General features: G+C 38.5%; 2 protein-coding genes across 8 annotated transcripts; both read left to right on the plus strand.

Moving 5' to 3' along the window:
• The first annotated feature begins 403 nt into the window (after positions 1-403).
• arfip2b (ADP-ribosylation factor interacting protein 2b) lies at positions 404-16360 on the plus strand. 6 transcript variants are annotated; one of them, XM_004550086.3, is made up of 10 exons: positions 404-715; positions 3684-3794; positions 6930-6962; positions 8569-8677; positions 9642-9698; positions 11800-11915; positions 12051-12272; positions 12391-12548; positions 13264-13438; positions 13556-16360. In XM_004550086.3, exons 2-10 carry the CDS (start codon positions 3696-3698, stop codon positions 13709-13711), a joined length of 1125 nt encoding a protein of 374 aa, XP_004550143.1. In that variant the 5' UTR covers positions 404-715; positions 3684-3695; the 3' UTR covers positions 13712-16360. The 6 variants fall into 6 exon arrangements, with proteins under 6 accessions (XP_004550143.1, XP_004550142.1, XP_004550144.1 ...); XM_004550085.3 differs by having other exon boundaries at positions 405-715; positions 6930-6986; XM_004550087.3 differs by lacking the exon at positions 9642-9698 and having other exon boundaries at positions 405-715; positions 6930-6986.
• A 1499-nt stretch (positions 16361-17859) lies between these two features.
• On the plus strand, positions 17860-25269 carry fhdc3 (FH2 domain containing 3). Of its 2 annotated transcripts, XM_076889211.1 has the most exons (14): positions 17860-17996; positions 18297-18458; positions 18539-18702; positions 18940-19417; positions 19686-19747; positions 21550-21652; positions 21950-22035; positions 22407-22507; positions 22613-22683; positions 22788-22895; positions 23109-23179; positions 23315-23432; positions 23525-23689; positions 23919-25269. In XM_076889211.1, the coding sequence occupies exons 4-14, from the start codon at positions 18995-18997 to the stop codon at positions 24954-24956; spliced, it is 2346 nt and encodes a 781-aa protein (XP_076745326.1). In that variant the 5' UTR covers positions 17860-17996; positions 18297-18458; positions 18539-18702; positions 18940-18994; the 3' UTR covers positions 24957-25269. The 2 variants fall into 2 exon arrangements, with proteins under 2 accessions (XP_076745326.1, XP_076745327.1); XM_076889212.1 differs by lacking the exon at positions 18539-18702.
• Positions 25270-26063: the final 794 nt, after the last annotated feature.

A 26063-nucleotide genomic window follows, 5' to 3' on the forward strand; every position in this document is an offset into this window, starting at 1 on the left:
ACTCAGTTCGAATTTCCTGTAGGATTCAGAGTATGACTTATCCAGTGGCGTTTTCATTTTTCTTTCTTTAAAAAAAAAAATAAAAAAAAATCAGTTTATCAACTCAGTTTTAAACTAATGGACACTCATGATCAACCAAAGTAATTAATTATCATACTTTGTAGTCATTTGTTAATTAGTGCGCTTTCAGTTGTAACATTTATTTCTCAGTACATGAAACAAATATGTGAAGGCAACTCATTTCGTGTATATGATGTTTTCATATAAAAAAAGCAGGTATTTATATAATTATTTAGAAACATATATACATGTTTTAAATGTATTATAATAATTTTATTGTGGCAGTAAGCCGGGAAAGCGCCATTTGTAACGAGTGACCCGCCTGTTTGTAGACGATCTTTGGCTCGCAGTGCGTCTGCGAAATGAAATCCACGGTGTCGTCAGATCCGTAAAGCGTTCCCCCTCTGGCTTCATTAAACAGAAGATATTGGGGGAAAAAAGCTCAAAGACAAGAGCAGTAAGAACCAGACTTTTCTCGCAATGTCACTGAAACATCCTTAAAGAAGAGTATTGTGTCGTTGCCCACGGACTGAGCACGGACACAGCAGCCTCCTCCGAGCCGCGCGTGAGCTGGGATGCACTGCCGCTAGCCTGCTATTAGCTTACGCGTTAGCTTTCCGAGCAGCTCTGTTTTTACGACGGGACCAAGCAGACCGTAAGTCAAGCTGTTTGAGAACTGCCACATTGCCTTTCTGTCTGCGTTCTGTCATATATTGTTTATTTATTTATTAATTTATTTTAATTTCTGCGTCTCTGAACCAGGCTTTGCACGTTGAGCTTGCAGATTTGTTTACCATTTCTCCAGCTTTTTCTCAACAGCTGCATATGTGAACTGGAAGCGGGCCTTCTTTTCACACAAAAATGCATTTCTGCCTTAGTTCAGCAGATTTTTGTCAAATGGGCCCTCCATCACTGCGTTGTTCGCCCGAACTCACCGGCGACCTGAATATAGCGTTACCTGAGAAAACTGTACACCTGTGCTGGCGCACCTGTTAGGCTCGTATTTACTACTGCATCCGGGTTTCAGTACAGCTCCAGCCTGTTCTGCAGTATTTGCCTTAATATTTTTTTAAGCATTACGAACTCTTAAATTTGCCATTGATTTAAAGTTACTTGCATCCGTCGACTTATTGTACGTCAGTGTTTATTAATAGCGTTTGCCTCTGATGCTATTTTCGAAGCTGCTAATTACGAATAATTAATGAGACGAATATATGAAATGATGTGCCGTTTGGTATTTATTTAGCCTGTCTAGTTCACTTGATTGAGAGACAAAACCTACTGAACAGTAACTGAAGAATTGTTAAACTATCCGACCCACATTACAGTTGCAGTAAGCTGTCTTTATTGCCATGGGTGCTGTTGAACAAGAGAAACACGTTTTCTACATCTATTGTAATGTCGTAAGTCAACAGAGATGGCATGGCCAAGTGTGCATTCACAAATGGAAAAGCTCCTCAGGAGAGGCTTTAGCTAATGTAAACATGGACTACGTGTACTATACCTGCCTTCAAACAATAGGACATTAATACCAGGAAGGATCTACCAAAACCCTGCAACATACAGCAGCTGAATTTTAGTCTGCTAGTTAATAGCATAGTTCACAAGGACTCAAAGACTGTTTAAGTTACCAAAGTAACACAAATTGATCACAGAATTTGTAGCGAAGTTACTGATATTTCTTATGACCTTTTCATTAACTCTGCTTCATCAGTGCATTCATTTGTTACCTGCTAGACTCTCTTAAAAGTTACTTTAGTTCCCCAAAGCCAGGGACTGAGCCGCCTCAAAAGCCTTGCGCACACTCTTCTGCTCTCAAGTTTGTCACATTCAAATGCTGTCATAATAAGAAGAATATATTACAGTGGCATTGGAAACTAGGTGAGGGACTCAGCTTTGTATACCAAGTGGGGTCATGTGTTAAATGGAGTAATTGGCTTCGAAACTCCAGTTCTAAGATCTTTTCACATTCAGAATTAACAATATATACCACAAATCACCCACACATCCATAATTATCAACCTGCCTTTTTTTCTTGTCTTCAGAAATTTATCAACATTAGAGCAAGTTTTTTTTTTTTGTTTTGTTGGGGGGAATTCTAATTATCTCGTCAGTGTACATTGTAGAAACAGTGTTTTTGAAAAAGGCTTCCAAAATGCAGTTTTTGTATGTATTTTTGTATTTTATACTACACCCAGAGGAGCTGTTCGGTCATGGAAACCTAATGCCATTAAGCCCCTTTTATACAGTTTCTTTGTGCTGATGTTAATGTCAGTGGAGGTTTGAAACTGTGCAGTTGTTGAGTCGGGAGAGTGTTGGTGACGTTTACATTCTCAGCGCCTCAGCACTCGCCAACCATGCTCTCTAACTTTCCATGGAATACCACTTTTTGGATGAATTGATGTGGCTCTCAAATACTTCCACTTTGCAGTAATAATAAAACTGGCTTTAACAGTGTTATACTATTACAGTACCATACTTAAATTCAGTGAACTTTTTAGAGTGGCCTATTGTTTCACTAATATTTGTAAAGGCAGTCTGCATAGCTTGATTTTTATACGCCTTAGCAACTAGATGGAAAGAATTTGAATTCAGTGAGGCTGTGTTTCTCAAACCTTTTGCTTATGTAGTGTCTGAAAAAAGCCCTACTGATACAAGTTTGATTTCCATTTTCACTGTCTAATATGAACTCAATCGCTGACTTCACAGGTAAACCTCTGAAAGTGCTGGGAGAATTAGGTCTGGGCATTGTCCAAAGTTGCACACATGTAGCAAACAGTAAGAAATTTGGTGTATCAGATGCTACTTGAATTTGGTTTTGGCTACATGTGGTGCCTGGGTATAGCATGCCTGAAGGTGGACATGTGACACCCGCTCACTCACTGTGTATTGTTTGGACAATTACCTGCTTTGTTCTTATATGGTCTCAGTCAGATTAGCCTATTAAACAGGTTAAAGACAATTGAATACCCTGCTTGACTGATTTGGGCACATGTGTTTGCCAATACAGCTCCATCAGGTTATATCTGGAAAAGTTTTTGTGGAAAAATGTCATTATTATAGGCATTAGCTTTAGCATTTAGCTTTGTGCATTAAACTGAACTGTGGCCCTCATTAGTGAATTTATTATTACTGTCAAATATGATGTCCATATTACTGCGTGTTTATCTTTTTGGGTTTTAAATGAATGTGTGGCAGGCTGCATCAGTTTGAGCCATTAAAATGACTGGAGCGTTGTGATGTAAACATTTTGCTGTTTCCCTTCACTTTGGGTTTTTAGGGAGTGGATGCTGGTCACACAGTCGTGCAATTGTGCTTTAGAACAGAGTGGCCACTTAACCGAAGCGGCTCATTGTACTGTCTGCATCTGTGTGTAGTAGTCTTTCATAGGTGTGTTGTTTTTATGCTGAGCGGTAGCCTTGCTCTTTGAAAACCACCTCCTCACTTGTTTGTGGTAATTATAATCCCATCTGCTTAATGGTTGGGCTGTTTAGACTAAGCTCTTTTGGTCTCTTCCCTTCAAAGCGGCACAGTTTTTCTATCTCTGCCACTTTTAATTTATTTACACGTGGTAGTTTTTAGTTTACACACTTTGTCTCGCTCTCTCTTTCTCTCTCTCACAGGTGTAGTGCATTATGACAGACAGCATTATGAATAAAGCTGCCACAATGGAGATTCCTATCAACAGTAACGGTGACACAGGGACACTAACAGAAGACGACAGCCTTGAACAGGTAGGTCGGGCTGCCGTATCAGTTCAGTCTCTTGTGTGTAACACTTGTAGAAAACCCCTTTTTGGTTTTTTGTGAAACAACAAACTGTCAGCAAAACCTAATTTGTATTTTCAAGTCAGATAGCTGCCAACAGAGTACGCATGAAACGGAGCTGTTTATCTTTTTATTTGTTGTAAAGAATACATTAATTATCTTTTTTTGTGTTTGTATTTCTTTGTAAACAGTTTATGGTGTATTATAAATCTAAAAGGACTTTCTGTCTTTTGCCAGGCGCTCACATTATTTTGTGCTTCAATTTTTATCCAAAAATGAAACAAAGGAAAAGCATCGATGTTTCAGCCAGTGGTGTATCTTTCAAATTAGAGCCTGTAGGGAAAATTGAACCTAGATACTTTAGCCTTTTGATTACATCAGGTTTGATTATGTGTTGTTAATGGTGGTTGGCTCAGTAATATTAAAAATGGGTACTTTTTTGAGTTTGAAGTTTGAATTTGACATAGTGGATGTTTTTCTTAGCTGCTACAAGATTAGCCTGGTATGCTTGTTCCTTTCACACCATTCACAGCAAAGTGTGAATAAGTACAAGCTGTATGGACAGTACAGTTTAGATAATGTTATTATTAACAACTGTGAGCCTTGAGTGCTTTAGTATACGAACTAGTGACCTACTGTTTATTTACCTTTTTCCTTTATTTGACTTAATTCACTGAATGGTCACTCACAGGCAGGATCCAGATCTTACAGTAATTTTAAATGAAGTTAGTTTTCTGCACAGGTTTATCTGTTGTTTGACGCGTTGCCAACTACACAATATCACAAAGCCTTGTGTTATGTAGCTTGCATACCAAGAACTGTGGAAAGAGCTTCCATGGGGAAATCAGGTGTTGGAGACCAGCTGTTTCCCTGAGAACAGCTGTTCCAACTAACATATAAAGGGATATATATAAATATATATCAATCAATCAATCTCTGATGCAATACATGTCTATATTGATCTCAAGTGTTGGATTCTCACACATTTTTCCCCAGGTGAGAACGGCTTCAGAATGGGGGAGGGGAAAACACTTTAAATGGACAAGACAATATGAGATTTGGATTAAGTAAAGTAGTAGTGGATTCTCTGAGAGATATTGGGAACAGTTTGTTAGCTGTCTTCCATCTCAAGGCACACCTTGTTGGGCAAACAGACTGAAGATCCTGCCGGAAACACTGGCAGGGAACTGCATTAGGGTATTTGCCTAGGGTATTGTGCTCAGCTCACACGTAGTAAAAGAACAACCTTCCTTCTCGGAAAGCTTACAGTGTGTTGCGTGTGTTCAACCATTTGGTGTGACTACCTCAGTTTAATATGTTTATGTATGAGAAGTGTTCGGCTGCACTGTTTTGTATTGGATATTAACCAGTTGTCATAGCAACTCTGCAATTAATCTGAAACTGGCGATGCTTTGTCCTTGGTTGAAAGCCCTGTGAAATCAGATTGATATCTGCTGCGCAGCACTTGATTTAAAGCTGCACAAGTCTGTTATTTCTCACATGGGATGAAGACTGGCAGGTAAAGAAAAAGCAGGTCCAGTTTCAGATGTTGCAACATCATGTGCATGACAGAAAAAGGATGGTGACTGGCAGCTTGACGTGACAGAGACATCACTGACTGCCAACAACGTCTTGGCAGCAAAGGCTCTCTGGTGTCTCTTCAGATAACAGCATTTTAAGATGCTTGTACCATCATACACAGTTTCTCACAGGTGGTTACTTGTGCAAATAAATCTTTATTTATATAAATATCCCGTGGGTAGTTGTAAAGTTATATCTTTTCATGCTTTGGCTTGACTTGTGGTAGTTTGGCTGCAAAGGAATTGAACCTGTACAAACAAAGTGTCGAGGGAGGGATCGGCGTTTGCGTCAGCTTTCTCCCACATTAAACAGATGTCATAACACAAGGCAGAGCTGTAAGGAAGAGTTACAATGACTGAATGATGATAAAGCATAGCTAAAACAGACTTTTGGTTAAAATGTATTTGCGTAGATATAATGCACCCCCCCCCCCCCCCCCCTTTTTTTTTTTTAAAGGTCTTTGTATTTAATTGTATGTTGTTGTTTTGTTTTTTTGTTTTTTTGTTTTTTTAAGCCATTAAAAATTTTGTTTAGAACAGTAGAAAAACAAGAAAATGTTGACTTTACCTGTCAAGTCAAATTCAAATTGTGTTCAGTTTTTAAATGGTGTTCAGAATATAGGAAGTCCTGCTAATTCAAGCAGCCACGTGGAGCTACAGGTGCTCTTTACCTGCCTGGCATCTTTTTCCAGTTTGGGCCAGAGGTAAAGCAGATGTTTCCATAGAAAACGGGACATTGCCTTGACTAGACGGTTGAGGCTATGTGGCCACTGATCACTGTTATGCTTATTAAAGATAAGAGGTTTTATGAACTACTAACACAGGTTGGCTAAACCAATTGGTCGGCCTTTGCGGGATGGTCTAGACTGGCAACTATTATTATATTGAACTCTGTTTGGCTTGAAGGTAAAACATTATTTTGGCACGTTTGTTTCAGTTAAAGTATTGTTGGGGAATTTTTTTCCACTTGTCAGAGTTGTGAAATCTGGAGTTGGGGCACTAAAACTTTGCTTGTATGGATTTATTTTTGTGTCTACATTCAGTCCCTTTTAATATTTTTCCCCTCCCTTCTTAATGTTGTCACTTTTAATGTCCACATCTTGTATGAATAGCTTAATTTTTACGGTGTTGTGTTAGAGTCTGTATTTTCTTTTTTCCAGACAGTGACAGTTAATATTATAAGCACCTATGGCATCACATTAGAGATCGAATGCAAACATGTTCACCATGTAGACTAGACTCTTGAAATTATCACATAATCTAGTCTAATGATGCAACCTGACAAGCTGTGATATAAGTCATCACTGCTCTCCATCCTGCATCACTGCTGTCTGTGGACATTGCAATGGTTTTTCTGAGATTTCGTTTGCATCCTCCTATCTTGTTTCATATTTCAGTCATGGATTTTTTCCCTTTTGTCTCCTTTTCTGTTTGTTTCTTTTTCTGTTGTTGTTCTTGTTGTGTTTGTCAACCCAACCCCCCACCCCCCCACCCCCACTCCCCCTCCTCCATCTCTGTGCAGGCTGCAAAGCTGCAGTGGAGCTTAGATGAGAAGGTAGGGAGCTCCAGAGGCACCAGGGTGAGCAGGCCATTTGTGCATTTGCGTGTATGTTGTAGTATGGTGTGTAGTACTGCTCAGTGGTTTGACTTCAAGGGGAATTAAATTGCCTTGCATCGCTGCACTGGTTTGTTTCACAAAATGTCAGATATTTGATCTTTAATTCAAACCACTGTGCAGCTTGCCTGGTAAACTTACTCCTACTAACTGTAGCTAGAAAGAGTCTCCAATGACTGACATGTTTCGTGGGATATCCGTCAATTTGAGATGTTATGCTCCATTTGATTATTAGATGCAAAGATGTCTAGTGTGTGTCGTTTTCGGTTGCCTAAGGTAGCCCAGATAGAGTGTGTGTGTGTGAGTGTGTGAGATGCCTAAATTTTTAGTGGGTGATGGTTAACAAAACAAGATTGTTCTGTTTTATACTAATGGTCTTTATTGTCATACTAATGCTGTGTTGTTGATGTGATTTTGCTTTACTTGTTTTGATGTGTAAGTCGGTGTTTATTACAAAAAAAAAGAAATATTTAATTCTGCAGGTCTGACTACAAGATGAGTCTTAAAAACCAGATAATGCCCTGAAGCAAAGCTTTCAGGACATTAAAGATGGGTCAAATCAAAGCAGTTGTAATTTTTTTTTCTGACTCTAAGGTTGTATCGCATATGTTATGTGTTTGTTTACAAAGCGGAAATAGCCATTTCCCTTGCAGGGCGTTATTCTGTAATTTCCTTATCACATACTGTGTAGTCTAAGCATGAGCATTTGAAAATGTGGGCTCCTTTGTTCCTTTTTTTTTTTTTTTTTTTTTTTAAATCGTCAGAAATAACAGAAAAAACAGACTTCCATTAAGTAACTCTGTTTATCTAAACTAAATGAGGCAAATGTTTAGCAACTTATCAGATGTCCAATTGTTACATCCTTTAAGTTTTTAGATGATTTAACTCATAGTTAAATTACTTGATGTATGAAAAAGAGGCTTTCCTGCAGACATGAACACATTTTCAGTCTTTTTTTAAGTTCTTAGGCTCCTTTTTTTCTCGATTTTCCTTCCTTATAATCCTACATATTTTTTAAACTGCTGATACTTCAGCAGGAAGTCAAACAAAAGAGAACCGCAGCTTAAACAAAACCCGAGGGAGAGAGTGGCTCATAATCCAACTCTGTTCCTAAGCCAAAACTTCAAAGAAGCCTCTGATGGCGATTATAAGTAGAAAATTACTTATTTGTGCTTTTCCATAGATCACTGAAATCACTGTCTGGATTAAACTCTGAGTTTATTACAGCTGTGTATAGAAGTTCAAGTTTGCAGGAGATTCAGATCACTTGGATTAATTATTGACGGACATGTTAGTCATGTGTTTTCTGGTTTTTTTTTTTTAACACTTTCATACAGTTTTTCCATTTTGCTTCCTAACATTCCTCACGTGGTGTTTGTCTCACTGTCAGTGGATAACCTTTTGACTGAGGCTTTAGCCTATGTTATCTTAATTTGGCTCTCAAGTCACAATCTCCTTTCTGTATATTCCTTCCCCAACCCATCTTTTTATCCCGCCCATCCTTTTTCTTTTTTCTTTTTTTTTTTGTTAACATTACATTTTGCAGGACCTGCAGCAGGTGATGGTATCAGGTCCCAATCTCAACGAGACTAGCATTGTATCTGGGGGCTATGGAGGAACAGCAGAGGGCATTATCCCCACCAGTTCAATCAAAGGTAGTGCTGCTTCACCCTTTGTTCCCATTACTCATTTGTGATGTTTTTGTCAGGCTCTGTACTGTCTCTGACTACCCACAAGATCATGCTGCAATTAATGTATTATTACCTACTGACTGTGCTTTAAAAGGTAGTGCCTGTTGTTACTTACTGTTGTCTTTTTGCTTTGTATCACCTCTTTTTGTGCCAGCAAAACAAAGAAAGATTCATTATAGTTAAATAACATTTTACCAGCATACAACTGATGGCACCCAAATGACAAACACTGGCGACCGCCATCAGTAAATGTCATTATTCACTGATGAGCTGGTTGCAGTCTACAACACTGATAACAGGGTTTGGGTGGTGTAGCTGTGCATTTCTAATACTGATTTTATGAAAGCACATTTTTCCATACGGTGATGCTTCTACTGGAAGTGCTGTGCATCGTAAAACATGTTCTTAAAATGCAGCTAAACCTGTTTGAAAACAAACGGTAGCCTTGATAGCAAGAGTCATTTACCATCACATATGGCTGAGGAGGGGGGAAAAAGCAGTCCATGATTTATTAATGTTTTTTAAGCGGTAAGGTGATGGTGCAGAGGGCTTCAGCATGAAAACTCGAGCCTCTACACTGAAACGGAAATATCACCAAGGCCGTGCAATAGCCACAATGTTTGTACTTTTGTGAAAATAGTATTTTTTATTTTTTGTTCCTTTGGCAACTAAAGAACCATTAAAAGAAATGACTTAATCCATGATGATGTTGTTTTTATGTATCTGATAATGGTGATCATAGATATTACTGAAGCTGGCTTATCTGTCCTTTCATCAACCTTAAAAAGATTTTTAAGAATTTGTTTTGCAATAAGAGGAGCAGAGGTTGTTGTTGTTTCAAATGATGGTGCATATAAAGAAAGTTTTAGATGGAAATAGTTAAAACTTTATTTAATAAAATAATTCTTTATCCCTCCCTCTCTCACAGGCCCTGCTGTGCACTACAATGCTGAGTTTAACAAAAGGATCCCAGTTACAGGATTAGGTGCCTTAACCTTATTGTTGTTAATAATAGAGAGCTTATTTCCAAAATACTATTTCTTTTTTACATTTCGCATTGTTTTTACAGTTACATCTGTAAATGCCATTGACAAGGTTAGTTAGGGTAAAGTAAGGTGATTAAAGAAGATCTCAAGTGCATTAAAAGTGCATTTTGATAGCTCATTTTGGAAATATGCTCTGTGTAGAGTGTCCTTTTCTTTCTTTTTTTTAGGTGACTGGGAATTGACTTGTCTGCCCTTTTTCACCAGTTTTTCCTCTTTTTCAGTGGAAACAAGGGCATTGCACTTACATCTGCCTGCTGCTCTTTTTGTAGACACCTTGTGGCTTTTTCTATAACAGTATTTCTTTCTCATTTGTAGGTTTTGGGTTGGTTTCTCTTGTAAGGTGTGGGTGTGCACCCACTGAACCAAATCCATCTTCATGCTTATTAACTCACTCAAGGAGGTTGTTTTTTTTTTGTAGTGTGTGTGCCATTCTTTGTCCAAGTAGCTTGAAAAGTTTTAAATGAATTCTGATAAAACTCTGCGTGGGTGTAGAGGGGGTCGTGTTAATAATACAATAAAATTTGACTTGCATCCATCAAGGTCTACAAGGTCGTCTTAATAATTTATTGATCAAAACAAGTTATAATTTAGAAACTATTATTCTTACAAGTATCTTGTGTATTGTCAACACTAAGTATCATGTCACATTTGACCTCTGACCTTTCCTTCAAGGTCAAAAGATTGATCTGAAGTGATAATAATATAATAATACGTATTAAAATTATTTTTCTTACTTCCATTATTTGCCTTTAAACATATAGTGAATGATATATGGGGATTGTAAGTGTCACGGTACTATAGACTTCTGACCTCTTCTCTAAGGTCAAATAAGGTAAAACTTTCTTAAAATGCGTTATCCTAATCTGTTTATATTGGGAATGTTTAGGAAATTATACTGATGTGTGTAATCCATGCAAACATTTGTCATGCTACACTAATATGAATCTTACTGTACTATGAACATCTTAAAGTATGTTTTAAAAGACCAAAGAAAACAAAATGAATATACACAAACTACAACCCTATTCCCATGAAAGTAAATACTGCCCCGAGAGTGAGCTCCCTTGGCTTGAGCTTTTTACATTTTACATTGTTAGTTTTTCCCATCTGCTGTTATTTAGTAAAAGCTTTAACCAGTCTGCTCCACACACAGCATCCTAGCAGTTAGTGTGACTGCAATTCAAACTCTGGTGATCATTGCTCATTTCTCTGCATTGTTCACTGACTGTCATGTACTTAATGTTGCCTTTTCATCTTTGTACTTTTCTATTTTTGTGCTCCACCTTCTTTTTGCAATTCCCTCCTACATGCATGATTCTTATCCCTTTCTCCCTTTGTTTATCTTGTGGTCTTGTTTGCATCTCCCTGCATTTTCCCACATCTTCCTCGTACCTCGTTATTATTCTACTTTTGACATTTTTCAACTGTTAACGACTGTTTAAAACATAAATATCAAATTACCCAAAATATTCCCTTAATTAGTAAAAACATGTAAATTCCACTCCCACTCCTTACCATAATGAATGCTCACTGTAAATCATTCTGTCGTCCAAACACCCATTTAACGTCATAGAGCTGCGTATGAAGGCCAGGCAAAGTAGCCGTCCTGCCATCTGTCCAGTCAAGGTACTGAGGAGGGAAAAATGATGTTCGCAGCCTCTACGTTGATTAATTAGATTGCCAATATAACAGTGTGAATATTGCAGTATTTCTTTAATCAGCTTCATAAAAAGGATTTGGTGTCTTCCAAAAAAATCTTGTTTTTCTGTTCTGCCAGTATTTCTATCCAGTTTAGTTTTAGTATTTTCCTGCTCTGTAGTCACTCATTAACACTCTCTGATTTATGTTTAAGGGTTGGCCGTGGCTTACAGAATAACAGATGTTAAACAATCCTCAGTCTAAACTTTCTTAGATCCTGGACACTTTCAGTGGTTAAAAAATCCAGTTTCATCTGATTTTGTATGGGGTAATTTTGCTGTCCAAGAAGGTTTTGCTTGTGTTCATGTGTTTGTGTTACTATATCTGGGTGTTCCACCTCAGGTTCCAACATGCACCACAGCAGCAGCAGCTCATCAATGACGGCAGAGGAAACGACCCGCGGTGTGGCTGTGGAAAAGCTAGAAACAGTGAAGAAATGGGGTCTGAATACTTACAAGGTATCTGAGATTTTGTTATATTGACTGAGTAAAACTGTGATTAGCGAATAGCGTTATTGTAAAATGGTAATTTTTCAAATTTAAATTTATTTTTGTGTAACTCATGTCTCTTTGTTCCTTCCCACCGTGTCATAGTGTACAAAGCAAATGATCTCAGAGCGTTTCGGTCGGGGTTCCCGGACTGTGGACCTGGAGCTGGAGGCTCAGATTGAGGTGCTGAGAGACACTAAACGGAAATACGAGAATGTGCTACGACTGGCCAGAGCTCTGACCAACCATTTCTACAACATGGTGCAGACACAGCATGCGCTTGGCGACACTTTTGCTGACCTCAGTCAGAAATCTCCCGAGCTTCGGGTGAGATGTCACTTTGTATTTTAACTGTTTGTGGCTTTGTTGGTGAGCCACACTGATGCCAGTATGATTATTAGGTTTATTTTAGCCATTTAAAAACTTTTTTTTTTGTTGCTTACAGGATGAATTCGGTTACAATGCAGAGACTCAGAAGTTGCTGTGTAAGAACGGAGAGACTTTACTTGGTGCCATTAACTTCTTTGTGTCCAGCATCAATACGTTAGTCAACAAGACCATGGAGGACACCCTGATGACTATCAAGATGTATGAAAATGCAAGGTTAGTACATGGAGTACATAATTAAATCAGGGGCCTTAGCATTATTCTAAATGGATAACTGTGTTTCATACCTGCTCTTTGCGTAAATCTGAAGCTGCTTGCTAACAAATTTACTATATCCACTTAAAAGATGGCAATAATGTCAGTAATGATGCATTCAGTGTGCTTCTACTGCCCTCCAGTGGCCAATATGATCTGTTAAAGTAGTTTAATATAAAATATCTAAACTTTTATTTAATATATAATGTAAACAGTAATATTTTCAACTAGATAAATTATTACATTTATTAATGTGAAGAAATACACAGTTGGTTTAAGCAAGATTGGATGCAAACTGCATGTTGGCTGGTTGAATAAACCTCATCCCTCAGCAACTCTTAATTTAATGGTTGTGTCAAAATCGCCCATTAGCTGTGACCAGACCAACAGTTAGACCTTCGAGTCAATAGATCATTCGAATCATTAGGAAATATTTCTGAATGACCAGCTAAGGGGCAGAGTTGGCATATTATATATGAAACTGACAGATGAGAGAAATAACTTTTTTGATTTGTAGCTCTGAAAGAGAAACTGTTATTTTGTTTGATCCTTTATCTCCAAGGACCTCGCTAAAAACTTCTATTTTAATTTTATTTATGATGAAATTTTAAAACAAAGCATTATTTTGTCAAGATTGTTGCACTGTATCATCTCCTCTCCTTTTGTGTACTTTTAGACTAGAGTATGATGCCTACCGGTCAGACCTTGAGGAACTGAGTATGGGTCCAAGAGATGCTGTAGCCATGGCCCGTATAGAAGCTGCTCAGCAACAGTACCAAGTCCAAAAGGACAAGTACGAACGTCTTCGCTCAGATGTTGCCATTAAGCTCAAGTTTCTGGAGGAGAATAAGGTTAGAAGCATAATTACGTCATCATGAACGAAAAAAACATCTTTATCCAGGTTTAATTTAAGTTCTGTCATTCATGATGTGCACAGACTAAATCCCTAACTCTCTGGTGTCTTTCAGGTGAAGGTGATGCATAAGCAGCTCCTTCTCTTCCATAATGCCATATCAGCATACTTTGCTGGCAACCAGCAGCAGCTTGAGCAAACGCTGAAGCAGTTCAATGTAAAGTTGAAGCCCCCAGGGGCTGACAAGCCCTCCTGGTTAGAAGAGCAATGAGAGGCCCTCGCTGGACCTCCTGTAGCTTCCTTCTCAGCCAACAACTCCACCTGTTACCTGTTGAAACCCCCAATTTAACAGAGGACCACTACAGAGAGAAACAAAGAAATAACTGGTTAGATGAAGATTCAAGATGAATGCATGGCAGGATGTTTGGACGGATGAATAACAGGGTATTAGTCGTGAATGAGCTAAGTGCAGCAGGAAACCAAGTGGCCAGTTTCATGAAGAGTCAGAGGGCTTTTAGTGCCTCTTTTCCCAATTTCCTTTTTTTCACTTTAACCTCTCTTTGTGCTTTGTTCCCTGAAAATCCTTTAACCGTTCCCTTCCCTCTCTTATACTTGACTCAATCCCAATCTATCTCAACACTCTTTTGCTGTGTGAACTTGTTAGTCATGTTTATGGCCATCATTGTATTCCTCAAGTGCTCCCAGTTCTTAACTTAAACCGGACACACACACACACACACACACACACACACACACACACACACACACACTGAGATATCAGTAAACATCACTTCAAAACTCCCAGACCTTATCTCTCTCCTAGTGTGCCTCCTTATATATGAGCTGATCAGTTAAAAGAAAGCATGGCCTGAAGGAAGAAAGACAAGTTCATAAAAAAGGATTTCCATCCACACATGAAAGGGTTTTTACACTGTTCACTGGAATCTTCAAACTATCAAATCAATGTACATTTCAAATTTAAGTACTGTTTTATTTTTCAAATACATACGTGATTGTTTGTAGCACATTAAAAAAAAAAAACACACAATGTTGTGTTTAGCCATTTGGTTAATTTGGCATCTGATCTCCTTTTTTTTCTTAATTATTTTCCATCTGTTCAGCTGTACTGTATGTCTCGTGTTTAAAGTGAAGGAAGGTCTGCTGTTTGGGACAATATGTGCTGGTCTTCTGGATTACAAGCACCGCAGTGCTCGGTCTGTAATTTTTACTCATAACATGAAAATCCTTTGACTTTGAATCTTATATGCAACAATCGTTGACGATTCCACAGCTTTCCAAAGTCATACTGGTTCAAGTCTTTACTAATTTTATTTTATTTTCCCAAAGAGAAGAGAGAGGCCTGTTTGTTGAATGACAGGACTTAATATGTTTACATTGGTTAAGCCTGGAGCATCCCTGTGAGAGATGGGTATTTCAAGCAAACTTGACTGGATTCACTTAACCGGAAATAATAAATTTCACTCTCTTTTACATTTGCACATGGTACATTAATATGTGCATTTTTGATTTTTATTTTATCTTTTTAACGTTAACAAGGGCATGTTATTGGGTCATATCATTCAGTCCTGAAGCAGAACACATTCGTCTATAGTTACCTTTCTTCATACTGAAGATTACTGTAGCTGTCTGATATAACTCATACTAATATTTAAACCTCTTGTGATTAGTGGTTGGGGTTGGATGTAATAACACTAATGATCCATCTGTGTTTTCTTAATGTAAACATTGTTATAGTAGTAAACAATCATCAGTCGTTGACAATTAAAATATAGCACATGTTGAACTTTTAATCATCACTGTATCACGTTTATTATATTTTGAATTCAACGTGTTGTACACAAAATTATCCAGTTTAAGACATTTTGCAGACGACATGCTGAAATGAATTCCTTTACCAAACCAAATCTGTAATTGAGCTACTCAAAACAACCTCTAAATTTAGAAAGTGACGTGGCAAACCTCTGTCAACTTGAAGGGAGAACCTAATGTAGTGAATGTTTAACCATGCTGCATTTAACTCATGGTAGCCTCTAGTGACAGATGGGAGTGCTCCACGAAACCTCCATCAGTTAATGGGTGACTTCTCTAGCTTCTTGTCCCTGCATTTGCATGACAGACAGCAAAGTATAGGTGCAGATATGTGCGCTCTCACTGATGTTGTGCTCTTTGCCTTCTGCGCGCTAGCTCGCATGGACTACGTCTGTTGATTTCAATTTTGGAAACGACTGAAGCAAAATCCACAACATTTCACTTTAAATGTGTACTCGTAAAGACAGCTTAGAAAAGCAAATGGTGAAATTCTAAAGTTTGTTTGGCTTCTGGTTTTTTTTGTTTTTTATTCCCCCCTGAATTTTATGAGTTTTGGCTAAAGAAGTCGTTCAGCATGACCCTGGCCTTTCTCGTGGCTAAAACTGCAGTTTCACTGGCCAGCTGCTGGTCTGTTTGACCATCACGAAGCAATATTAACAAGATGTGACTCCTCTTTTCCAAAAGCTGTCCTTTTGATATTCCTAACCCTTACACCAGACTGAATGGCAATAGGATTTGGTTTTGTTTCACTGTGGTAAATCCTCCCCTAAGTTTGGGGGAAAAAACACCAACTGTGTGAAAAGTGGAAAACATTTGAAGTAACTTTTACTAGCAGCCTCGCTAGTCCTCTAGATTGTTGTCGAGAAAGATCAAGATTTATAAAATGAGATGTTTTATTTGTGTACAATCAATGTTTTCTAGGCTGAGCTGGTGTATTGTACTGTATGGATGATTGCAGACAAAATATTTATGATGATAAATGAAGTGGTGTCATGGATTGATGTGATATTTTGCCTTCATTCCTCACTCACACCTGAACAGTCCTACCCCACCCCAAGGGAACTGAAATTAAAAGTACACATTTTCAAAAGCTTTGTCTTCATTTTATTCTGTTTTGTGTTGCACTAAGAGTGTGTGTGCATTTGTTTACTTCCTGAAAGTAGATGAAGAAGTAACTCTGGAATCGGCTGAATAAACTTTAATAACCAGGTATTCAGGAAGTACCTTAACCATCATTTGTTCAAATTGCTCTACAGTTGGATTCTTTCTCAGAGTTACCTAAACTACTGTGCAAGTCTTGATCCACCTATCATTTCTCTATATTTTGATAGAAATGTGGAGATGGGTACAGCAAATTATTGAAAGTTACCCAAAGAATTACAGGCACCCTTCCACTGACACCATTTCTGATGAGGCTTTGGCAGAGGGCACTAAAGGGCCAGATGTATCTTGCAGCTCCTGTGGGATGTTGCACAGGACCCTGAAGCTCCCAGGCTTCTGGTAGAGGACCTGAGCTTGAATTATTATTATTTTATACATAATATATAATTATTTTTTTTTTAAAGAGATGACACTTGTTTGTTTCTTTTTTTTTTTAAAGAACACACTGCACACCATGATATAGGTCAAGTTTTTGGTTCATAACTCTTAATGGGTTTTTTTTTAGTCCCAGTTTTATGTGTAAAACTGTTAATTTTGGTGGGGTTTTTTTGTAGATTCGTCTAAAGAACAGAATAAATGTGCTTTTGTGACCAACTGCTAGTAAAGTGTACAGAGTACATTTTAAAAATCATTATTTGCCAAGTGTTCTGTTAAGGCTTGGCTAGAATGGGCCCAGCAAATGCTCCAATTTAGATGATTTTGGAAAATGTGAAAGAGGACTTAACTGTTACAAGTTCTACTGTTTTTCCTACTGATAAAGACCATGACTGTTCATACTACACCAAAGTCATTAAGTGATGTTTTACACATTTCCAATTTAAGCCAAAAGAGTCAAGCTGACAGACTCGTTACTACAGTATCATTTTTTTTATCATGTGGAAAAAGTCAGACATTCTGTCTGAATTGTGCTTCTTTTTCTTATAGTATTGATTGATTAGATGGTTAGTTAAAATTATGTATACTTACAGAAAGAGGGATTTCACTCGTCCAGCCCACATAAGATCAAAGTGGGTTGACATCTGTGGTGTAGACAACGTTATCCCTTGGTTTGGTCCCTTTTTAATGCTTGAATGATACAGAGGTCAGTGTTAAGTGGCTTAAAAAGAACTGGACTGAATATGAATGAAAAAGCAGCCAATGTCTAAAACAAAACTTTGAAAAACCTTCAGAAAGTCTGGAAAACGTTTTGTCAAGTTCCTTTTAAAACATCTGAAGAAAGTCTGGCTCCTTAGAAGTAAAATATAAAGAAATAAGGGGTGGCTCAAGACATTTGAACAGTACTGTATATCATTCATGATGTCAATGTATATAACAAACACATCCTTCAATTAACCTTACTGTTAGAAATAGTCTGGCCTTGTTGATCACCAACTCCTACCAATCTCCTTTACCTATTCACAGTGGGCGTTCCCACATGGAAATCGGCTTGTATTTGATTGGTGGAGGAGCTTCCCGCACCTGTGACTGCTGTTTGTCAGACTGCCTGCGTTCAGCAAAGGAACGAGGTCAAAACGGAGTGACGATTTTAAAACAAAGTATTTAAAAAAAAAAAAAAAAAAATCACGGTGAGTAAAAATGAAAGGGATGGCTTATAAACATGTACGTCCATAAATAAGTTAACTGCGACTTTCATTGAATTCAACATCATTAATGTATTTTTTGAATTAGCTTTGATGGTGGTGATTTGGTTATCTAACATTGGTTGGTTTGTAAAAGCATTAACAAGCAGCTGTATTCTCCTGACCACCTACGTAATGCCTAATGGAAAAAAAACATGTTTAATAAATGCACTTAACCTGTTTTAATACAGTTCTTCTTGGCGTTTGAAGCAATTAGGCTACCCATCTTCTCTCGCCTCTCCACAGAAGGGCGTTCCCTACTGTGGGGGGAAAATGAGTTGAATTTTAATTGGTGGAAACACCTGCACCTGGGACAGCTGTTCGTGATACACACTGCTGAGTATGTCCGAGCACGCGGCAGGATCACGTCAGAGGATTTGTTTAACAGCGACGTTTTAAAAGCAAAAGGTGAGTTAAATTAATGATTTCTTTTGTTTGTTTTTCACATAATGTAGTGTCCCGTTACAGTGCCTCTCTCTTTCATCAAGCTGCCTTTTGTGACGAAGAGTTAGTCTGACGTGTTAACGGCAAGCTGTTGGCAGCTTACTTTGGTCGCTTAGTTGCCAAGTGCGACTCTGGAAATTGTCAGAGTGGCTTTTCGCTTGTGACAACTTTTATATTCGACGGCTGAATGACCATATGCCACTACCAGGTAAGCATTATAGTTAATTACCGTTAGATCTGTTGCATCTTCCGCTTTTTTCTTTCTTTTAAATGAGAAATACTCCGCTTTTGCCTACTGATATTTGGTGTTAGTGAGTTAGTTGGATAATTAAGGACAATATTTTATACATGAAGCAAAGGTTAATTGGACAGAATTTCTTTGATATTTTGCTGAATCACCAATTGACTCTCTCTCTCTCATATATGGAATTATATTTTCCATCAGGTCTGAGTTGTCTGCTGCTGGACACTTCCATCATCTCTGGATTAGAGACAAACAGATGGAGGGAGTGCTGATTTTTAAATCTGCTTCTCTTCCCAACTGTTCACCTCCAGACTCGTCTTCTCTTCCTCTGTCAGCGCCTTCTGAGCCTCCTGCCATGCATGTTACAACTGTATCTCCAGTACCCCCACCGCCACCTCCCCCACCACCCCCACCTCCCCCACCTGTCCATTCCTCTTCTTTCGGGTCTCGCAACATTCAGAGACGTTCCATGAAAAAGCTGAACTGGGATACTATTCCCAGCCAGCGTGTCCTGGGCAAACTGAATGTGTGGACATCTAGTCGGCCCCAGAGGGACCTGGTGCTTGATATTCGGAGCATGGAGGAATTGTTCAGTCACGTAGACAAACGGGCCTCACTGTGCACTTCAACAAACCTGAAGAAATGTGATGGCACGGATCACCTTCCACAGGAGCCTCAGGTAAAGGGTTCATTGTACCTGATGCAGATGCTCTAAATTATTATGGCCACAAAACACAGAAGGAACAAGCAAGGGAAGTGATTAACAGACATGGGAAGTAATTTTAGAAAAGTTCCAGCTAATCAAGTCCTGAGGGCAGAAGTGAAACTGTTCTGAAAGCATTTCAGCTTCCTCCAAAACTATTTTGCCTTGTATAGATTATCCACTTTTCCTCTTATCTGAATATGTATTTTGTTTTTACATTTGTGTGTGACGTTGTTGTCTTTAGGTCACAATTCTCGACTCCAAAAGAAGTATGAATATCGGAATCTTCCTGAGGCATTTTAAGAGGTAATGATGCTGCTGAAGTGTAGCGACACATGATACCAGTGATGAAAAGAACTGCTTAAAAGTAAAAGAACATGATTAAAATGGCAGTGAAAGAGCATTGCAGTGCACCATTTGAAGACGATAACACAACAAGAACTAAATTGTCTTTTAAATTGAGTAACTACAGGAAGCGGTGGTCGGGGCAGTGCTTTTAACATCAAACGCAGTCAGAAATGCGGATCTTGACGCATGAGTCACTTCCGCTATGCTAATCATCTTCCAGCTGACAAGCTCTTTATCTTAGTTAACCATATGTAAATAAATGGAAATAAAATGTAACCTTCAATGAAAGATGTTAGCACTAACAGTAAGGGCAATGCCTTTTTAAAAACTTTTATGACACACTTTCATATCTAAATTGGAGGGAAGCATACTGCAAAGTAAGTGAGGCTCAACAGAGATGATGGAACATGCTCGATGTGTTTGCTATGAGGGATTATCATCGTATTTGCCTTCACACAGTTCCTCTTTAACAACTCCTCATTAAGTTTCTGGTCTGTGTTGCTGGGTGAGCTGTGTCATTGTGTGACAGCTGATTTTTTTTGGGGGCCCTCTGAGCAGTGATGAGTTGCCTTTTGTTTTTGCACGTGTACCTTTGTTTCTGAAATTATCACTCTGGCTAGCAGTTGGTGTCAGTTTGCTTCATATCAAGATGGTTGTCACCTTCAGTCCAAAGTTCAATTGGCTCTCACTTTGAATAACAAATTACCGCTCAATGTCTGTCGGCAGCTAAATGCTGTAATGTCGTCAGCGTTACCATCTCAGTCAAATTAAAAGGGTTTCTGCTTTTGTCTGGTAGTGACTTCATAAAGCTATTTGTATGTTGTCATTTACTGCTATTGCACGTATACTATTAAGCTCGCTGTAAAATCAGAAATTTGTTACATACAACCTTTTGACTACAAATCTTCCTGAATTCACAGTTTTAGTATTTCTATCAGTTATGGTCTACTGTTAGGACCTGAAGTATTTGAACAATTTTTATTTTTACTCCTAAATTGTGCATAAATGTTTGTATGGATGGAAGTGAATCATCCAAAATGGTTAACATTGGTGCTCCCCTGCCATCAAACATGAATGCATTATCTTTGTCAAACTCTTGAATTTAAGCTAAGTGTGCACTTTGCTCACATAGTGCTTTATTTATTATTATGTATTTTTTTCTTCTCCTTTCCTTCTCATTGGTTTTTAGTTTCAGTTGGTTTCCAGACTGGGGGGTTTGGTTAAGTTTTTCTATGGTTTAAAAATGTTTAGTTTTTGTTAGTTTAACTGTTAATATTTTATTTACCAAGATTTAGGAAAATTAGTTACAGGTATTATAATGCAGACTGTCAAAGGCAGATGATTCTCAGTGTCAGACATCCAGTCTTGTCCCCCCAAAACCTTAGTCTTTATATTTGAACTACATTGTTGGCTGTTTATTTGTTTATTTTTTCAGCTTTAGTTTTTAAAACCTTAATGATGTGACGAGGCTGAAAATCTGTCAATGTCCAAATATTTATGGGCCTAACTGTGTCTCTTGGTTACACTTGAAGGGTTTACAACCAGTGCTACTGTAGAAGAAACTTCTCACCAGCAGTGTGGATAACTGAGGGAAGCGAGTCTTTGCGGTTTTCACGTTGTCTTGAGATAAATGTAAACTAGTGGCAGCATGGAAAATGGAAAACTGCGATAACTCTACAGCACTGTATTTAATAGGTCACGCCGATATGGCAAGAACTGAGTCAGTCTTGTCACTGCTGACTTTTTGTCTCCCTCCACAGGCCTGTGACAGAAATTGTGCAGGACATTTATCAAGGGAACTGGCTCCGGTTTGGAAATGGGAAGTTGAAAGAGCTTTGTAAGCTGCTGCCAGAGGAAAGTGAGGTAACAGCAGCTCCCACCATTGCTTCCCTTTTTTGTTTTTTTTAGCTTTGGTCATCTGTGCATAATATTAACTTAATGATTATTTAAAGTATTTTTACATGAGTAATGCCAGACTGAGTAGCCTTCTGAAATATAAATGTTTTTCTTTGAGGCTGTTAATTTTATTAAAATATAATTTTGTGACAGTATGTTCATTATCAGATGCATTTTATTTGGCCATTCCAAATAATTTTCTTGTAATATCTCCAACTGGCATGAATATTATCCTTGTTTACTGACACTCGTGTGATTGCACAGGTCAAACTGCTGATGTCGTTCAGTGGAAACCTTTCTGTTTTGGCTGAGGCTGACAAGTTTATGGTCCAGCTGGTCAAAGTACCAGGGTGCGTATGGAGTTTTCTAAAGCAGGGTTTTCAGTATTTATTTATTTTTGTCCTTTTTGGGGTGGTGTAACTCACACATTTGTGAAATATTTGACTGCATATTAAAGAAATGTTGCTTGAGATCTCAGATAAGCTTTGTTTGAAATATTTAACATTTTGCCACATACCAGCTCTTTGATTCATAGTCGTGCTGACAGTTTAAACATAAACCGGATTGTTTGTCTTTTGTATGATGTCGTTTTATAATTCTGCCAATTTTCCATATGTCTAATTTTGAAGTGTTCCCTTTAAAATGTTTCTCCACACTCAATAATGGGTTTAGAAAAACAAAATTACAACAGCTAATGCAGTTATTTGTTTCTTGGCTTTAGCTATGAGGAACGGTTGAAAATGATGGTGCTAAGGGAGGAATTTTTTCCTCTAATGGAGGAGGTGAAGAACTCAGTTGGCGCCATGTCCAAAGCAGCTAATGGTAATACTTTACACACATTGAGCTGACTTATCAAGTTCTACTAGAATTACACAACCTGTCTATTTTGATGGTTAAATTAAGTTTTCTTCCCCATTATTTTCTCAGAACTGTTGGACTGTGATGACCTCCACTCGGTCATTCGGCTGGTATTAAAAGCCGGGAACTACATGAACGCTGTTGGTATTTTTCTACACTTTTACACATATGTATATGTATGTTTATTTTTTTTTTCCCCCCAGGTCTTCATAGCTATTTTACTTATTGTTCATTTATTATTTAGGGTGGTCACAATTCCAATGTTATTGGCTTTAGGATGACCTCTCTGCTTAAGCTGGCAGACACAAAGGCCAACAAGCCAGGCATGAACCTCATGCACTACGTTGCCAAGGTGAGGAGGATCCTGGAAATGGAGGGATTCACATTTTGATTAAATCACAATGAATGAATTTTGGGAAGATCTTTTGCTTATCTAAAAAGCCTTTAACTCTCGCTAGTCAGCCCAGTTGACTGATGTTCTGTCATCCTCAGATCTAAACAGTTATTTAACAGATTTATCCCGCAGCATTATTTTTGTTTCTTACTCCTTATCTCTCACCCACAGCAAGCAGAATACATTGATTCTGAGTTACTGACCTTTCCCAACCAGCTTGAACATATTGGGATGGCATCAAGGTGGTTATCACTTCATATCCTGTCATTTCATTGTCAGTTTAATTGCTGTCACATCGTTTGTTTATAGAAAATCGGTGAATAGTTCTGCACTGACGATGTCACTTTTTTTCCACAAATGTGCAAATGCTACCAAAGGATTTGTAAAGAGGAGGTCATCTCAGATTTTGAGAGGGAAGTCAAGAAGATCAAAGAAGTGAAATTGTACAGCAGCAGACATCCTGGCCTCATACAACAAATGGAGATGTTTTTAATTGTAAAGATTTCTCTTCTTATTTTACTTTTTTAAATGGCTCAATTTAAGATTGACTATTTTGTAATGTATAAAATCTCTGAATAACTTCTTAGAGGGCTGAGGCCAAGCTTGCAGAAGTGGAGTCCTCTCTCCAGGAGTTAAAATCTGTGAGCAATGCTGTTGCTGAATATTTCTGTGAAGACCCATCTACCTTTAAATTAGAGGAGTGCTGCTCTATTTTTCACTCATTTTGCAAGAGGTTTGACACAGCTGTGCAGGTAAGAATGTAATTTTGTGCAATAAAAATATTAACCAATGAAGATTCATCAGGGCAATAAATAAAACTTTGATTTTAAAGGTGTATTGTAATTTTCAAATTTTAAACCTGAGGGTTTAATGTTGAGAACTTTGAATTGCCTTGACATGCAAAATTGTGCTCTTGCACTCTTTGCATTAAGCTGCTGAGTTGTATCTTCCTAAATATACCCTCTCTCTTCACTGCTTTAGGAAAACCGAGAGCGAGAGGAAGCAGAGCGGCGGCACAAGCGGAAGGAGAGCATGCGTATAGCACCCAAACGCCGATCCACAGCATCAGGACCCAATGGTGAGTCGTCAAGCCTGGAGTCGGCCCTGCACAACTTTCTGTCTACAGTCCCAGAAGGTTTGGCCAGATGCAGAAAGAATGCACTGCCCCCAATCGAAGGGTCACCCTCGGAGTGCTCTTCCCGGACTGATTCATCAGTAGAAACATCTGAGCAAAGTCCCCGTTCTAACCAAGATGGTCATAAGAAACCATTCCAAGCACAAAAAGAGGATAAAGACATGACAAAACTGGAAAACAAAGAAGCCGAGAAGATGGAAAAGATCTCTCTGAATGTGCTTTGCTACCAAAAAAACACAAAAAGCCTCAACTGTGAGAGAGGTTCAGGTACTCCTTGTCGTTTGCAGAGAGAGCAAGACATACTTGCTACTCCAAAAACACCTCGGCCTAGGACCAGAGACTACTTCTTTGCCAGCAATGGGGATGTGAGCTCCCCGTGGACTATCCTGAGCCCTTTTACTTGCACTCAGAAAACCAGCCCCCAGAGAAACAGACCAGCCCACCAACGCAGGCTGTCATCCACATATGGTGGTGACAACCTTGATGATGGTGTGTGGAAGAGCGATGAGGGCAATGATGCACCCAAATCTGTCAGTGAGATGTCTCCATCTAGGGGTTCTGGTTTTCTTCCTGAATGCCCCAATCAGAGAGGTTTGTCGCAGGGTACCACCTACAGGTCTCATTCTGTTGATGAAGCTGTGCAGTCCCCTCCATCTGGCTTCCAACTGGGAGACCTGCTGCAGAAACACTCATCTCAAAGGTCATTCTCCTCTGGCTCAAGGACGGAAAGTGTAACAAAAGAGGAAACTGGAATTAGTAAGGCTGGGAATAATGCAGAAGGGCAGGTGAGCACGTCTGGATTTATATCCTTCTTCAGGCGTATTGGAGGCAGAAGCAAACCCAGTGATTTGGAAGAGCAAAATTTCAAAGGTTCAAGTACTTAATATAAGAATTTTTTTTTTTTTTTTTTTTTTTTGGAGATGGAAACCAAGCTTTGCCTTTTTTGTTAAAAACTGTCTGTCTTTTTTATGTTATGGTTTTACCCTTCAGTGGAAACAAGGCAAACATGGACTTGCTTTGAACTGAAGGTTTTGATTTTTGAGACTAACCACATTCAAAAATCGCAACAGGTTCCTCACTTTTTTTTGTCCTTTTTGTATGAAATAAAGGCTGACATTCTATCTTTTAAATTTTTATCTGTAATATTGGCTGTACTCAAATGGTAAATAACTTTTCAAATTAAATTGTTGTCTCATATGCTATTGTTGTGACTTTCTTGGATGTCTGACTGAGGGTAACTTCATCTTGGTGATACCTGCTCAGTTTCCAGTTAGCCTTTGACCTCATCTATTATTTCTTTAGTCCTTTTTACTTAATGAGTAAGCCTTGGATTTGAGGTATATCAATTATGCTTTTAGTTCACACAGTAGTCAGGGGCTCCTCCAGAACTGTTTCATAGGGTAGGCCATTTTTTGGGCCACTAAAAATACTGGGGTCGCACACCACAAACAGAATTTCCAGTTTTATTGTTCCATTTTCAAATATAGGTTACTTGGAAAAATTTGGCAAAAGGAGAAAGTAAAGAGTTGTATGCTCAGATAATTTCATAGTAAAGTTTATATTACTGAAAATTGGTACGGATTTTGAAATCCATGATTGTTTTAATTCTTTGACTCCCAATCGTCACTTTAATGATTCTCAGCTGAGCAGAAGCAGCTTACCTCCATTCTGGGAGACTGAATCTCAACTTAAAAGCCAACTTCTTTAGAAAAGACATGAGTATTTGATCATGTAAGAGTGTGAGCTGTTGCCCGTCTCTACGTTGGCCCTGAGATGAACCAGCTTTTCTGCAACCTTATTATCATATTAAAAACATAGGACGGTCTTGCCTGGGGGCCCTACTCCTGACTGTAGTAACTAAAATGAGCCTTTGCTGAGGACACATTGCTGTTGAGCTCCTCATGCTGTCCTGGTGTCTCTGCTCAGCAGTAGATAAGATTTTGGATAAAAAGAGGCATTCAGTGCTGTTGCTTGGGTTACAGGGTTTGTTT

This window comes from Maylandia zebra, linkage group LG10 (assembly GCF_041146795.1).
Source record: "Maylandia zebra isolate NMK-2024a linkage group LG10, Mzebra_GT3a, whole genome shotgun sequence".
NCBI classification, from domain to species: domain Eukaryota; kingdom Metazoa; phylum Chordata; class Actinopteri; order Cichliformes; family Cichlidae; genus Maylandia; species Maylandia zebra.